This window comes from Xyrauchen texanus, chromosome 46 (assembly GCF_025860055.1).
Source record: "Xyrauchen texanus isolate HMW12.3.18 chromosome 46, RBS_HiC_50CHRs, whole genome shotgun sequence".
In the NCBI taxonomy this organism is placed as follows: Eukaryota; Metazoa; Chordata; class Actinopteri; order Cypriniformes; family Catostomidae; genus Xyrauchen; species Xyrauchen texanus.
This window is the reverse complement of record NC_068321.1, coordinates 12,963,490-12,979,261: the sequence shown is the minus strand read 5'-3', so window position 1 is coordinate 12,979,261 and position 15,772 is coordinate 12,963,490. Positions and strand designations below refer to the sequence as shown.

The window sequence follows — 15,772 nt, the reverse complement described above, 5'->3', positions numbered from 1 at the left end:
TGGGTCACGGCACCATTTTGAAGCTCCTGTCCTACCCGCTCTGTATGGGACTCAAACCGGCGTCTCCTGTGTGGGAGGAGGGTGTGCTAACAAGGAGGCTAAAGACTACAGCCGCTAGTGTCAGTTGCTAGTCCACCTCTTGAGGTCAGGAGAGTGAGGTTTATACACATTGCACAGCTATCTATCAGCTGGCCACCGTTACACTGGCTTCCAAACTGCAGCATGCTGTGTTTGCCCACTAACTTGTTTAAAATCTGACAACCACAGGTGTTGAAATACTATTGGGAAATGGGCAGTGGGCGGGATCGCACAGGCCAAAACACAAACAGAAATTTCGCCCCTGAATGGACATTTTAGGGTAGAATATACTGGCTGTAGCATTGTGTTCGGAGAAGACAGTATGTCAGCTTAAAATGTTTCCTAAATATCTGATAACATCTTATGATCCTTTTATGCTTTATTACAGTAAATATATTGCATATTGCGCCTTTAAACCCCCGTCAAAATACGGTCGTGTCTAGAAGGTAACCTCTGTTTTACCTAAAGTCTCGCGAGAATCTCATGCAAATTTAACCCTATACCTATCGTTAGTAACAGCGAATGAGAATCTCGCGAGACTTAGGCTGCGGTGGCGTTACCTTCGTTTCCTAATCAGCATCTGCAATGCACACGCGCAGTAACACGGCGGTCGAGTATTAGCACATCTGCTAGTTTTAACTAGCCTAAGCAGCGGGAGCCCGTGTATCGTTCCTCAGTCCGTCCTAGCTGCGCTTTTGCCCGGTGAGCCACACCATGTTCAGAGCCGCCCTTCGACTCTCAGTCCCCGGTGCTCGGAGTTTAACAAGGTCACGGCCACAGTTTACAGGTAAATACACTTTTCACAACATTATGGAAGTGGTTTGCCTGAAAACCCGTCAATAAAGGCAGTTATTGAGAACACCTTGATTTTGAACTTGGCTTAGCATACGCGCTAACCCAAACCCCACCGGTGCCTGATGTGTGCTTGATTGACAAGTTCAGCAGGCAGCATGCGCACTATTAATCACGCGCTAAATAAGCTGTTATAAAAGCTTTTGTATTTTAAAAGCTTTCATTGAGTCCCGCAGCTGTTTTCCGACAGTGTCCTTGTAATGACCCACGAGAGTGAGGCTTCGGCCTTTGCTGGTGGAAACGCTGCACTCAAGACTGACAGCATCAGACTGACGAATTATTCTGATCTTGCATTTGTTCTGTCATGGGACAGGTTGAATTGTTCGTATGTGATTGGGCTTTGAAATATATTTAGCGTAACTGTATGGTTATTATTTTATGGTTATTATTTTTGCAGTCTAGACTTGAGGCGAATGACTACGTGCGCCGCTGGCTAACAACTATGAAGAGTGCGCATAAATTCACATTGCATTAATGCAATGCTGTCAGTGCCACTATAGATTGTTGCCTATTAGAATTGTTTCCATAAACACACGTCAATACATCACCATATCATAAGTGTTATTAGGTAGATTCAAAAATAGCTAACAATAAATGTCAAGAGCATAAACATGCAGTTTAGTGTATGCATCCGTGTCTCATTTTTAAGATGTGTTGGGGTGTCAGTTAAACTGCCTGACCTTCTTTAGTAGATGATCAGGCGTTAGCTCAAGTCAGACTCTGACCCACTGCACCATTCATACATAGGTCAAACAAGAGCACTGGCCAAGTTCCAGCTGAAACAAAACCTGTGTGCAGAATCTAATTCCACCATTAAGAGTTGTTCCCCTTTACTGATACATTGATCAAACCTTGCCATAAAACAATGGCCCCTTTACACAGCTACAGTGTCTTGTGACAGGAAAGTTATGACTTCCTGCTCATTCGCGTTTACCTGACAGAACAGACCTGTACTTTGTTAACATGCATGGCCGTATGCAGGGTTTAAAAAATACGAATTTCCAAAAATTGATTTCCTCGATCGACATATGTGCATTTTAAAACGTTGGATATAATCGCTTTAAAACCATGTCAGTGTGCAGTAGCATAAATTATCTTTTTGGGTTTGAATATAAAAACGTGTCTCAAGCAGTACATAAATGTAGGAAAAATGTGTTTTATACAAAATTATATCTATACAATAGTACTATACTGTATTTTGACATTATACTTATGAAATTGAATTGAACCTATAGTGTTCACTCTATTTACCATAGAACATATATCTCTGTGGTAATTAGGCCTACATTGTTTGAATGAGATCAGGTCAGTTTTTGTTTGTGTTATACAGCACAGTAACATAATGCTAATCATATTCTGGGCACAGTGGGTAGTACCTGCTCTTCCTCTCTCATCTCCATCATCTTCTCTTTTTCTTTTTCTCATCTTGTCCCCTGTTGCTTCCCTTCCCAAAGCTGAGCTTTAATTGATGCAGTCTTTTCATTTTCTTCTGTCTCAGTAAAGAAAGTAAACACAGGGTATATTGATATTTATTTGCAAATGTTACCGGCCTCTGCTAGGATAATCTTGCAATGAAAATAAGAATATATAGTGGTACCTCATCATTTTAACATGAATTTCAACCTCACACAATCTGATATGAAAGAAAAGAATATCATTATCAGTCCGTTTCTCTAGTTACCTCATAACGCTTTGGCGGATTAAGGTGCCTTCTCTGCCTATTTGTTAACATAGTCCAGCACAGTGGAGCGCAAAGCCTGCCCCCCAGCTGATTTCATTGGTCAACTCAAGCAAACAGTCACCTGAGAATGTTGGTTATCTTTGCGGCACCATAGAGTTATTATTAGGCAATTATTTTATGACTAGGGAAAAATATAGAGGTCTGGACCTCAATGGTGTATACGGCCATGTTGACATGTTGTGATTCCTCCAAAGTTATGTTGTTTATTTAGTTTTATGAGGTGAATCATTCTTAAAGTTTGCAGTCTTTCTGATTATTTCTGTTCTTCTACTTTCACAGCTTCACTAGCAGCTCGTTCTTATTCCCATGGCAAACAGGAGACAGACGAAGAGTTTGATGCTCGCTGGGTTACTTACTTCAACAAACCAGACATTGATGCTTGGGAGCTGAGGAAAGGTGTGTGTGGAGTTTGACCTAGCGGTTGAACCAAGAGCATTGCGTTTGACTGCTGAGCTTGTAAAGCAAGAATATTTAAACATGTGAATATATATTGATGGGACATGCGTCCGTTTTAAAATCCTTTTGGATGTCATTTGAATGCCGTTCCTTAAAGGGATAGTTTACACAAAATTACACTCTGTGTCATGCCATCTTAGATGTGTAGTGTATGTGTAGATTTTTTTTTAAGAATATTTCAGCTCTGTAGGTCCATGCAATGCAAGTGAATGGTGGCCAGAACTTTGAAGCTCTAAAAAGTATATAAAGGCAGCATATATAGCAGATATGCGGGACTGTATAAATGAGATTGTGTTACCACTGTTATCGTCTGATGGCACTTAACAATCCATCTGACTCTAGTGGTTAGATCCATGACTTCAGAAGTAATATGATAGGTGTGGGTGAGAAACAGATCAATATATAAGTCCTTTTTTACTATAAATTTTCCTCCCTGCCCAGTAGGTGGTGATATGCACAAAGAATGCAAATCACCAAAAACAAAAGAAGAATTTGAAAGAAAAAGTGGCAGTAAAAAGTGACGTCTTCTGGATTACATTTATGCTGCCTTTATATGGCTTCAAAATGGCCAACATTCACTAGAATTGTATGCACCTTCAGAGTTTATATATATATATATATATATATATATATATATATATATAAATAAATAAAATGTGTTTTTTAATCTTTGTGTTTTGCTTAAGAAAGCGATGAGTAAATAATGAGAATTTTCATTTTTGGCTGAACTATCCCTTTAAGACCACCACATTTAAGAAAGCAAGCTATTATGAAATTTTTCTGGACTTTGTGAATGTGAAGCATTCACTGCGTTATCTTGGTGGGGATCAGAACAAACTGGTTTCCATCAGTAACAACAGACTAGTGTTTTCATGTTTTTAATGTAGTGTTGGCATAATTTTATGAGTGTGAGGAAGTAACCAGTCAAGCGAGTTTGGTTTGATCCGGTAGTATCTTTTGAAAACTGAACAAGTTTATGAGCTGTTAATCTTTTGAATTAGGAAGTATGCTTGCTATAATGGTAGGGAAGAAACTCAATAAGATTGAAACCATTTGGTGCCTATTAATTCAAGCTGTGTCCTTCTCTTTTTATTTATCTCAGGAATGAACACTTTGATCGGTTATGATTTGGTACCTGAGCCTAAGATCCTGGATGCAGCCCTAAATGCCTGTCGGAGGTTAAACGATTTGGCCAGTGCCATCCGCATCCTTGAAGCTGTCAAGGTCAATGGAACACTCCTGACAACTGCAGAATACACCAATGACATTGTATTCACTACACATCTTAAAGATGAAATCACTTAATCTGATAATTCAGTTTTTGTTTAAATGCTACACTATTAAGAATCTCGAGAACATTAGTAGGAGAAATATTGCATGGACACAATCAAATTGCTTAAATTTAGAGCAAATTGTAATCTAACAATTACGATATTGCCTTAGCTATTACTTGGCTTTTGTTGCACTAGTAGGCAAAAGACTTGAAGGCAAAGTGATTGACATGGTAAACTTGTAAATGGATCTCTTGATTTCAACTAGAGGTCGACCGATAGGGGTTTTTTAATGGCTGATGCTACAATGATATAATGCCAATATATCACACAATTCAATATAATATTAAATTACATTATATATTACATCTAAATCTATAAATAATATTTACTCAAACTTTCACACAAAACTTTAACTTTGTAAAAAGTTATTATAAAAAATCTTCAAAAATAAGATTTTGTGTGTTGTAGATGGTAGATAGCAGTTTCTGTTTAGCCTTGTTTGCACAAAGGAATGGTAATACATTAGGAAAATGAAATGATAACAGTGCACACAGTAGTGATGCAACCATAGATGGTGTGTGCGTATTAGCAAATGCATTTTCTAACAAAAAGACCAAATCAAACTAATTTACATTCAGTACACATTCAGCACAGTTCTAGGCTATTATAAAATGCACTTGAGAGCAATATATATGAGTGCTCAACAGGAAGAAAAAGAATTTGCACATTTGTTTCATTAGGTTTGTGAATTAAATCTGTTTAAACTAGATATCTGCTATTTAAAAATACCAAATATTATCGCCTCTGCGATGGTTGGCCACTAATTTGAAAACAAAATTACACTTCTTACTATAGCTACAGTTTTTCCATGGCAACCATGCTACCCAACAAAGAAAAACAAATTAATGAAAATCCTTGCACCTAACATGTTCAAACATTGCACTCAATCAAAAACCTGCAAAACATGGTCATAAAAATTCTTGTAAAACACTTGCTGCATTTGAATATGGAAAAAATATCAGTTGAACATCCTTATCTTGTGGTTTTTGCCTCTCATTCGCTTTCTCTTTCTATTCACTATGCAGGACAAAGCTGGCCCACACAAAGAAATCTACCCCTACGTTATCCAACAGCTTCAACCTACCCTTGATGAGCTTGGAATCGCAACACCTGAGGAACTTGGCATTGACAAAGCATAGATGTCTACTTTTGTGGTGAATGCTAGCACACAATCTGAGATTCTGAACAACTTTTTATTCAAGCAAGCATATGTACCTTCTCTATTTGGTTTAACTTGTCCATTGCTTCTGTTTTTATCTTACAGAGTCTTCCAATGGACTGCCGCTCCTGTCCGGACTGAGTAGACCACTTTACTTGAAGTCTTTGCCCTGTGTCATGATGTTTGTGTTATATTTAATTAGCCTTTATTATGTTCTTTTGCTTGTAAAATATTGATGGACCTAATAAAAGGAGGTATATCTTTACTGACTGTTGTTGTGTCTTTATTGGATGTCATAGACTTTGTTTTAACCTTTTGTTGTATTAGTTACTGTTTTAATGATGGTTATAAAGTATCCTTAGACATGATGAATGTGTCAAATCAACAGAAGTGAGAAGTCTGCTCTTACCTGCCAGCTAAATGATACGGTATATGTTATAGCACTGTTGTACCTGTAGATGGCGTAGCAACAATGCTCTCAATATAGACGCTTATAAATTAGTCAAATTACACAAACACTTTATAGTATTACTTGCTTGCCAAACTACGTGGTAAAAAAAAATTATATATATATTTATATATATCAATTTTAATATTGGGTTATTTTTATTCAATGTAGTTTTTTATAAGGAAATATATATTTGTCTATATTTGGTTAAGAGTATTGGAATTATGACTCAAAATATGAAATGTCATTAATGCTAATAATATTAGATTCATGGATGATCGCATATGTGAATGTGGACTCATCAGTTTTGTATTTTACTTAGCTGGTGGCAAAGGGGAAACGTAAGAACGTAGAAACTTGTTGCATGAACCGGTGGGGCGGGATTTAGATGTGCGTTAATGTGCGGGGGTTTGGCTCCGGCTGGAGGAGGAAAAGTCGAGGGGACTGTGGGAGTCCCTGTGCGCGGTAGTTCGGGAGGTGAGGTCAGGCGTTTCCCCTTTGACTGGCCCCTATTTAAAAATCCCTGCATCGGGTGTTTTTTCTGCAAAGACCGAGAGACGTATTACTCTTTTATTAGAGGGGATATTAAACGTTCGGGTGGCTGCACACATACTCGGCGCGTTGATCAAGGTTTGTGGTGGAAAAAGAAAACACTCACAGTGGTTTGTCTAGGAAAAGAGTGATGGTGGACAATTCCAGTAGCAGCAAAGCGCAAGTGGTGAGTTCCGTCCTGTTGGCACAGAGCCCTGTTGAATGTATTGATAAGCTACTGTAATATTTGATCAAACCTCAAGCATGAACAATCCCTTGATTTGTTATCTATCTTTAACATTTCTAATGTGATTTTAATGTGAACCAGTATTTATTTCGATTACCTTCGCGTGACTTTGATCAAGCTATTATATGTAGCGAAAATCCACTTTGTACACGTCACGATTTCAAGATTTTTTGATTCTACAACTCGTGTTCTTTATTTGTTGTTACTAATTTTCATTTTGCGCACGGGTAATCTTTGGAATTCTGAAAGTTTTAATGTATCCTCGTTTGTTTCCAGTAGAACGCGATACTTTGTAGCGTCGTGTGTTCGTTCTCTTTTAATAGCTTAATTGTTTTTGGAAGAGCGCCATACTTTTTGGCAGCCATGATTCGGTGTGATATGCCTATCTTGTATAACTGGGAGACCTTATCAAACTATAAGCTATTTAGTTATAAAGTAACTGCATACATCGATTGGGGCTTGCCAAATATTAATTATTTAGCTAAATGTAAAGCGACACGCTGTTTTGGCCGGACATCCGGTCGTTCTACTATCCAGACTAGGGCCAACTGCTGGGGGGGTCAAAGGTAGGTTGGCCTACTAGGCAGTATGCGAGCCATGGGTTGAACGACTTAAATATTTTTGTAGAATATAAATACTATAACCTCTAAATAAATGCATTCAGATAGCTCCGCTATGTCGTTTGTAGCATTTGTTTACATGTATTTGTGTGGCAGTGTTCCTAGATAGTTTAAAAGCATGTAACTTGAAGTTTGGGTTGCTAATTAAATTAATTCTTTATAAATAAATATATAAGTCTGACTAACTTACAATTTATGATAAGTCAGTTGAGCTGTTATTTCAATAGAGTGTTCCCACTTGATGGCGTTTCATTAGGAACTCAAATTGTGTGGGCCTGTGTAGTTCAGAGAGTATTGATGCTGACTACCACCCCTGGAGTTGCGAGTTCGAATCCAGGGCATGCTGAGTGGCTCCAGCCAGGACTCCTAAGCAACCAAATTGGCCCGGTTGCTAGTGAGGGTAGAGTTACATGAGGTAACCTCCTTGCAGCCGCGATTAGTGGTTCTCGCTCTCAATGGGGCGCGTGCAGAGTCTCCGTGGCGTCATGCACAGCAAGCCACGTGATAAGATGCGCAAATTGACAGTCTCAGAAGCAGAGGCAACTGAGACTTGTCCTCTGCCATCCGGATTGAGGTGAGTAACTGCGCCACCATGAGGACCTACTAAGTAGTGGGAATTGGGCATGCCAAATTGGGGAGAAATGGGGATAAAAAAAAGAGAAAAGAAGTCTGTGTTTCTCTGACTCAATGTAATTGGCTTGTAAAGGAAATTGTTTTAAGTAATTTTTCCTTTGTTGACCCTGTAGCCAAGCTTGTCTGAGGACAGCAGTCTGGCTGGAGTGTTCTCCCAGGCAGCTTTCGGAAGTGCAGCCGGTGTCAAATTGGAGGCGGTTATGGAGCAACTCCAGAGACAACAGCAGGCGAAACTAGAGATGGAGCGCAAAGAGAGACACTTTAGGGAAGCCCATATTCTGTACGCCCAACAGCTGGCTGCACAACAAGCCATCATGGCCAACGCCAGGGCCCAGGGTGCCCCGTTACCCCCTGATTATTACAACAAAAACTCCAGAGACAGAGTGCTAAAAGGCGGACAGGGGCCGCAAGCTGCCAGGGGCCCCATGAAAAGCAGCGCTGACCTACACGAGGAGGATACTGCTGATGAGATGGACAGGGGAAGAGGGTCTGAGGGGGATGAAGATGATGATGATGAGATGATGGATGGGGAAGAGGGTAGTGAGGATGATGAAAGCGAAGGTTTGGAGTTCCTCAGGCAGCAGAGCCTTGCTCTTCAGCAAGCGGCAGTCGGGGTACCTCCGTATTCATTCCCTGTGTATGCCGCCTCACCTGCTGCTGCTAAAAAACATCCCCGATCACCAACCACTAAGGTGAAGGATGAACCCAATGAGTCCCTCACTGATCAACAATCAATCAACACACCAAATGGACTGGCCGATTGGAGTCTCGATGACTCCTTCAAACAGGTTTGTGTCTAAAATCATTTGACTATATAATGTGTACCTATCATTAATCTCAGTGGGTTTTCAGAATGTTAAATATTCTTAGCGCAGTGATTCCCACGCAGCAGTGTACCTGCACTTTTTTGTTTCCTCGCTTTAATGACCTTTGACCTACAAAAGCTGCAATACAGCATATTTTCATTCTGCTTTGAATGATTTGGGGAGTGCCTGATCATAAGATGAATTCTAAAGAGTCTTTACATGTTCATACACTGTAAACGTGTGCAAAAAAGGTGTATTTTGTGGGTGAAACTGCTCAAAAGAATTCTGACTCATCTTGACTTTCTGAAACGGTATGGTTTTGAAAGGGGACAGCTTATCCAGTTTTCTCAAGCGCAATAGAAATACACGTTCTGTGAAGTGTACAAAAGAAATTGTGCCTCTGATTTATCTCTGGTCATTGCATTCTACTCTATTTTTTTTTTCTCTCTTCTTCTCTCTATTGAAGCTATTGTCCTCCCCTTCCCTTATTATCAATGGTGTCCTGCTGGGAGCCAAGCTGTACCCTCGGACATGGTTCTACAACTCTGTCAGTAAATTTCTCAGTTTATTCATCCCAAGTCTTTAGGGAATTCTCTACTGACATAAGGCTTTTGTCCCTGAATATCCCCGAAGTGTGGCGTTCTGGCAGACTGCCCAACAGGAGTGCACTTTCATTTTCTTTCTTCCTGCCTTCTCACTTTCCTCTGTGGTTCCCCTGCTGCTGGTGTTTCTTGAACAAGCTCTTGGCAGGGTGCTGTAATACTGTCTTGGCCTGTGACCAGGAAGGCATGCTGTCAAGTTGCCATACAAGAGGCAGAAGCGTTACAGGCGCGTGCTGTTGGAGGGCCGCCCTGTCAGTTTACATCCAGAGATGTTACGTAATTTATAGGGATGCCACGGTCATGGAAAATACCTGGTCATTTTAAAATGGCTTTTTCAGGCCTGGAAAGATTTTTTTATTTCATAAATCACTATGAATTCATTAATGAATCACCCTAAACTTTGAGTTAGATATTTTTTCTAAATGTGTTAGTACTCTAGTGATGTCTGATTTGTGAGTCGGTTGCATGAGTCGGTTCTTGTTGATGAATTGGTCCAACCCATTCACAAATAGCTATGAATCATTAGCAAATCTGTTTGAATTTTAGTTTTCGTCCTGTTATGTTCTGCTTGAAAATGTTTAATCTGCCAAATATTGCCCCTGGGTAGGATAAAACTTACTCGAAATCCACATGATGCCTGATTTTTGAGCAAAGAGTTATTCGTTTGTTCTTTTTGATTAATTGGTTGAACCTGCTCGCACATTGTTATAAATCTCTTTTAATTCTTTTGTTCTAGTTATGCTCTAGTCTAAAATATTTAATCCGTGAAATATTGCTCTTGTGTAGAGAAAAATTGCTTTTGTCCCAAATTACGCCCTGTACACTTTGCACTTGCATTATACACTATGCGCTTATGATGGGATGAACCCATATTTCAAAAGATTCTCGAATTCTGTATCAATGGATTTAATGTAGACATTTCCCTATAGTGCTGTCATCCATTTTAATGGTCCCAGGTCTGAGCTCTTTGTTTGCTCAGCTGTGCTTGAATGATCGATCAATCAGGGAAAAATTGATTGCTCTAATTTCATACACACAATTATGGCTACCATCAGCCTTTGAAATTAGCATGCTTTCAATATTCAATCAGCCCATTTACCCCACTTTATTTTACTACAATGTAGCCTATATATTGCGCTAACCCGTAAGCGCCATTTAGCAGTTTATTCACAAAGGGTTGTTTTAATATCTGCAAATTTAGCTTTCTTTGATGTTCTGATGTTTTAATTTTTTGTTGAAGTTGTAGTTTTTACTCAAAACATCCAATGTTTTTTATTGACACTAACGCACAGAAAACCCCTTCAAAGCAGTTTTATTTTTGGTAGATGAGTAACAACAAGCATAAAACCGTGAAACTGTGGTGATGCTAGGCACGGCTGTATGTTGACAGGCAGGGCTGTGATGTTTTCATCACACCCATGTCATTTATATTGTATATTTATAGAGGATGGTGGTCTATAGAGGTTATAGAGGGTTGTATACTGCTTTTCAAATATAGGCTTGTCCACGTGTACAGAAAACAAAAGGTAAGTATGCTCTGAAAAGGCTGCTAGTTTAGTCAGTTTAGTTTGTTTGGTGAATAAGCTTTATAGATTACATTTTTAAAGCTAATGAAAATAAATCATTGAGATTGCCTGGTTTGAATTAAGTTACTGAATCACAGTTTTGAAAACTAAGATTGTTTTCATAATGGTAAACTATGCAAATGCCATTTAGTTACTAATTCACTTTTTACTTTATTCACATTCTTTTTTTGTTTTAATTTAAATGCAAGCAACATATGACCTGAAAAAAGAGGCTTTATTTCGTATGGTTTTATCGCTTAAGGAGCAACCGCTTATTTTTTTTCTCCCCCACTGTTTTGTCCCACCTATCTTTATTTCTGTTCTTTAGTATTTAATGATGCTGTCTTTGGTAACAGTATCAGATTGCAGGTTGGGGGGGTAGTAGTGAAGAGACTGGTTTGATGGCACTGACTACACAAAAGAGAACAGATGCCACAAATGGCATTTTAAAATGAGGTTGGGGGATGGCTTTTTCACACTTAAATGGATAAGCCTCATTCAATCTGTAAACACCTTTGGTAAAAGTGCAGTGGAGAAACGCAAAGATGGTTGTCACGTTTGCTTATAATCTTAGCAAACAGCAGAATTAATTGTCTGTTATAGTTAAAGGAAGTTCACGCTAGCTTTGTTTATAATCTCCACCAAGCCAAAGGGCTTTTGGTGGAGGCCTGTGGTGTCCTACAAAGGCAAAACGCAGTAACTAACCTAACACTGAAACTGAGAATAGTTTTAGTGTTGATTTTATAGTTAATGACATTTTCACACTGTGTTTTCTCTAAATTGGAGAATAGTTGAGCCAAACCCATCTGTCACAGGACATCATAGTCTAACAGACCCTCATTTTTAACCAAATGTGTCATCTTGCCTTTGCACACCAATATAAATGGGAATAAAGCTTTTTTGTTTGGTTATAATATGTCCGATTCATCTTTAATTGAGTGATCCCGAAATTGATTATTACAGTCTTCTCTTGTTCTTTTACTTCAAAGTGAATTATTGGATCTGTTTAATAAATGGCAGTTGAACTGCATTGTTTGGGATCTGTTAATGATTTCTCATTTACAGAATTGGCTAATGATGTCTTTTTCATATGTAAGCAAAAGAATTCAGAATTTAATCAAATCGAGAGCTTGTGAATCGAATAAAATCGCCCAGCTCTAGATGTAAACTTTCTTTGAGTTACATTATTTCTATATATTCTATCTGAAAGGTTGTAAAGTTGTTACAGATTTGAGTTTACTATTCTTGAATTCAATAAATCCTCTCTAAATATATCAAAGGGGAGGTGTCAATGGCTGCAATTTAAACATTTCCTTGAACAAATGGCTGAGGATAGTTCCAATAGTTCACCAACTTTAAAATTTGAATCATTAGCGTTGACTCGGTAGCTGACACAATTCCCTTTTTTAGGGAGCTCAGCATGGTAGTCTAGGGTGATTCATTGCATTTTAATCTGGCACAGTTGACGCTGAACAGGCATGTGTCATGAGTTATGGCTGACCGCAGTTCGCCTCCCATATGGTGAGTATGATATAGCCATATCAAAAGCATTGGGCCATGAAGAACACGCCCCCTAATAGCCAAGTACATGTTAGTTTATTTTTAAGGGACTGACTATTTATTCATTTGGATATTACTCCAAGTTCTTCTTTGAAGTGTCCTATTACATTGTAGCTACCCAACAGATGATAAAAAGTAAATTGTGGGCTCTGTTATGTTTCTTTGCGGATGCAGTGACAAGAGTGTTGAACGAATAATGGAAAAAGACGCCAGAGCTTTTGGAAGTCGTTATTTTGCTGATTAGAATACTTTGATTGCATGCCTATGAATGGAAAGTATTTACTGCCCCCAAGTATGGCTGAAACGATTAATCAACGTTATAAACAAGGTAAAAACTCTGCTGAAGCAAAATCTGCGTGTTGAGCATCTTTAAAGTAATCACATCTTTAATGTAGTAATATGTAATGCATTATAGCTTTATTTATCAAATAATATGGAAGCAGATCATGTAAATAACTATAAACTCTGAAACTGGCATTTCTCTGTGCGGTCAGCGCCTCTTCTATGAGTTGCATGAATGTACCGATCTAAGGAGGAGAGATTGAAACTGCACCCGGCTAATGCACACTCTATCGCGGGAACACTCATCCATCGAGCACACGTGCTTGCTGCAGCTAGATTATAACGTGATGGCTTCCGACTTATTGTATCATAATATGTCACTGTACATTTCATATCATGAAGAAAATTGGCAATACGCAGCTTTATTAATAAGATAATATTGTTTTTTTTTGTGAGTTAAAGATGGATTGAAATGAACGGAAAGGTGAGAGAGGGTAGTCTTCGCCCCATTATACACTGAAACAAAATAAATTTTAGATTTTTGTTTTGGCTTGTTTTCCAATAAAAATATCTAAAACTCCTCTTAAAACAATGTACATTTACTTTAGCAGCTATACTGAGAATGTTGAATATAATATTAAAAATACAAATATTTTAAAATATTTAAAAATAGAAGATATTTATACTTTTTTTTTTGTTTAGAGAATAGATCATGAATATAAGTATATTTTGTCTAGGGCTGCACTAACCAAAGTTTTCCCTAGTTGACTAGTAGTTGTTAATTTAAGCCATTATCGACTAGTCGCACATTTATGATATTAATTTAATTTATATAATTAATATACTTGAATATATTTTTTTTTGGGGGGCATCAGAAAATGGTTTGAGTTCCAGTTCTGAGAAAGAATGCAATAAGTAACATTGCTAACACTGTTCTACATTACATAGAAATACTGAACCGTAATAATGAGCCTTTAAAATTTTACAAGCGCACGCAGAGCGAGTCACAGCGACAATGGCAAACGTGGTAATGATCCGGAATGTATCAGAAAAACCAGCAAGGAGACCGTCTTAACATTTTGTTTATTATCATTAGGCTATTATTATAAAATTAATATTACAAATATTTTGCCCCGTGGCACACAGACACACGCTTTAAGAAACACTTTATTATATTATCAAGAACAGATGATAGAAAAGCTGTCTATGCGCATGTTTGACGTGCTGATATGGAGGCATTTTGGTTGGACTGCAATTTAAATTTAGAAATGTTTTTGATTTGAAGTTTTTCAAATAAATTAATACAATTAATAAATTAATAAAAATGTCAATACATAATTACTAAATCAAGAATATTTACCGATCCCTCAGCACAGAGGTTGCCAATGTAATTGGATATTGCAATATATATATATATATTTGTGAAGGAGGGAACAAAACGAATTAATTCACACACATGATGTATTTTCCCGGATAACGAAATACCTGACCGATAAAGAATGCACAGATGAAGTAGGATTTGTTGTAAAACAGCACACATTTTAATTGCACTTATTTATTTTTTTCTAGTTTCATTGGAAATTTAAGTTAAAATAAATACAAAATAAAGTTCATAGTTTGAAATCAAGGTGCCTTGCTTTATTGTGTAGGCTTAATCCTAAACCCGTTTAACGAAAATTTCCCCATATTACCATCTAGTTTTTTTTTTTCTGCGACCAACCGACCAATCAAAACTTGTCGACAAATACTTTTCTCATCAACTAACCTTTGGTCAATTTTGTCTTTACTACAATCGCAGAAGTATAACCAAGTGGAAAAATACACTTGTATACAAAATGCACTTCTATATAAGATACATTCTCTTAAAGCAGGTCTAAATATCTTATGTTGCTTCTCAAATAAATGTATCTTGTTTTAAGGATTTTTAGATCATTTTAAATGGAAAACAAGACAAAAACACTTAATAACAATATGATTTTTTGCAGTGAAATTCTTTGCTGAATTAAACTTAATAAAAAGTCATTTTTCCCCCTTTAATTTTGTGTTATTCTCATTTAGAGGCATTATTAGAAGATGATTTTGTCCTCTTTATTGTTAGTAAGCATGTTTAATACAACCTTTTAAGTCGGGCAGAAGCTGAATAATCAGTTAAGAGTTAATGATTAATCATTGCAATAATTTCAGAATAGTTGAATAATCGTTCCAATAATCACTTAATAACACTCAAATAATTGTTAGCTACAGCCCTATCCCCAAGTATGTTTCATGTTATTCAGAACTGGATGAACAACAGAAATTTGTCCTTGAGTTTGGTGAACAATCTCGTTTTTCAAACACTGTTGCATTATTAAACCGTCCCTATCACCTTGACAACATTTTACCCCCATGCCGGCAATTCAACACAGCTGGTAGCAATCAATTCTTATTATATCAGGGCTTGCTGTTGTAGTGGAATCATTTTCCATATATATTATTAATGACTTGACCACCTCACACTTCTGCATTTGCGACACATTTTAAGATTGAAGCCACCTGGCCAAAAGACACCTGGTGTATGTTATTAATACATCCTAGGCTATTTCCCATATGTGTTACAATCCTAATGCTTGTGTAGGAGTTAATGCCCTTAAAGTCTACTGATCTTGCACTGGTAACTTTGTCCTGGCTTTGTGGTTCATCTTGATGGAAGTTTCTTTACTTCATGGCATTACTGTTGGACCGCTCTCCTGGGTCCTATGATGATGTGATTGCTGGCATCAGCTCTTGAGTCCAACCATCTGTGAGATAATCCAATGGCTATTTAATTAGCATGGTCTTAATGCTTTGTACTCTTAAGAATATAATTTGTTCTGCTTTTA

General features: G+C 37.7%; 2 protein-coding genes across 2 annotated transcripts in view; both read left to right on the top strand.

Annotated features, from left to right (window-relative positions):
• Positions 1-692: 692 nt before the first annotated feature.
• On the top strand, positions 693-5,885 carry LOC127638417 (cytochrome c oxidase subunit 5A, mitochondrial-like). The gene is made up of 5 exons (XM_052119936.1): positions 693-865; positions 2,951-3,067; positions 4,230-4,351; positions 5,487-5,615; positions 5,726-5,885. The coding sequence occupies exons 1-4, from the start codon at positions 793-795 to the stop codon at positions 5,598-5,600; spliced, it is 426 nt and encodes a 141-aa protein (XP_051975896.1). The 5' UTR covers positions 693-792; the 3' UTR covers positions 5,601-5,615; positions 5,726-5,885.
• Positions 5,886-6,514: 629 nt separating this feature from the next.
• Positions 6,515-15,772, top strand: part of arid3b (AT rich interactive domain 3B (BRIGHT-like)) — a 52,371-nt gene continuing 43,113 nt past the window's right edge. Inside the window, exons 1-2 of the mRNA XM_052119883.1 lie at positions 6,515-6,786; positions 8,213-8,887. Coding sequence (XP_051975843.1) covers positions 6,751-6,786; positions 8,213-8,887 — 711 coding nt within the window. The 5' untranslated portion in view covers positions 6,515-6,750. The remainder of the gene's footprint in view (positions 6,787-8,212; positions 8,888-15,772) is intronic.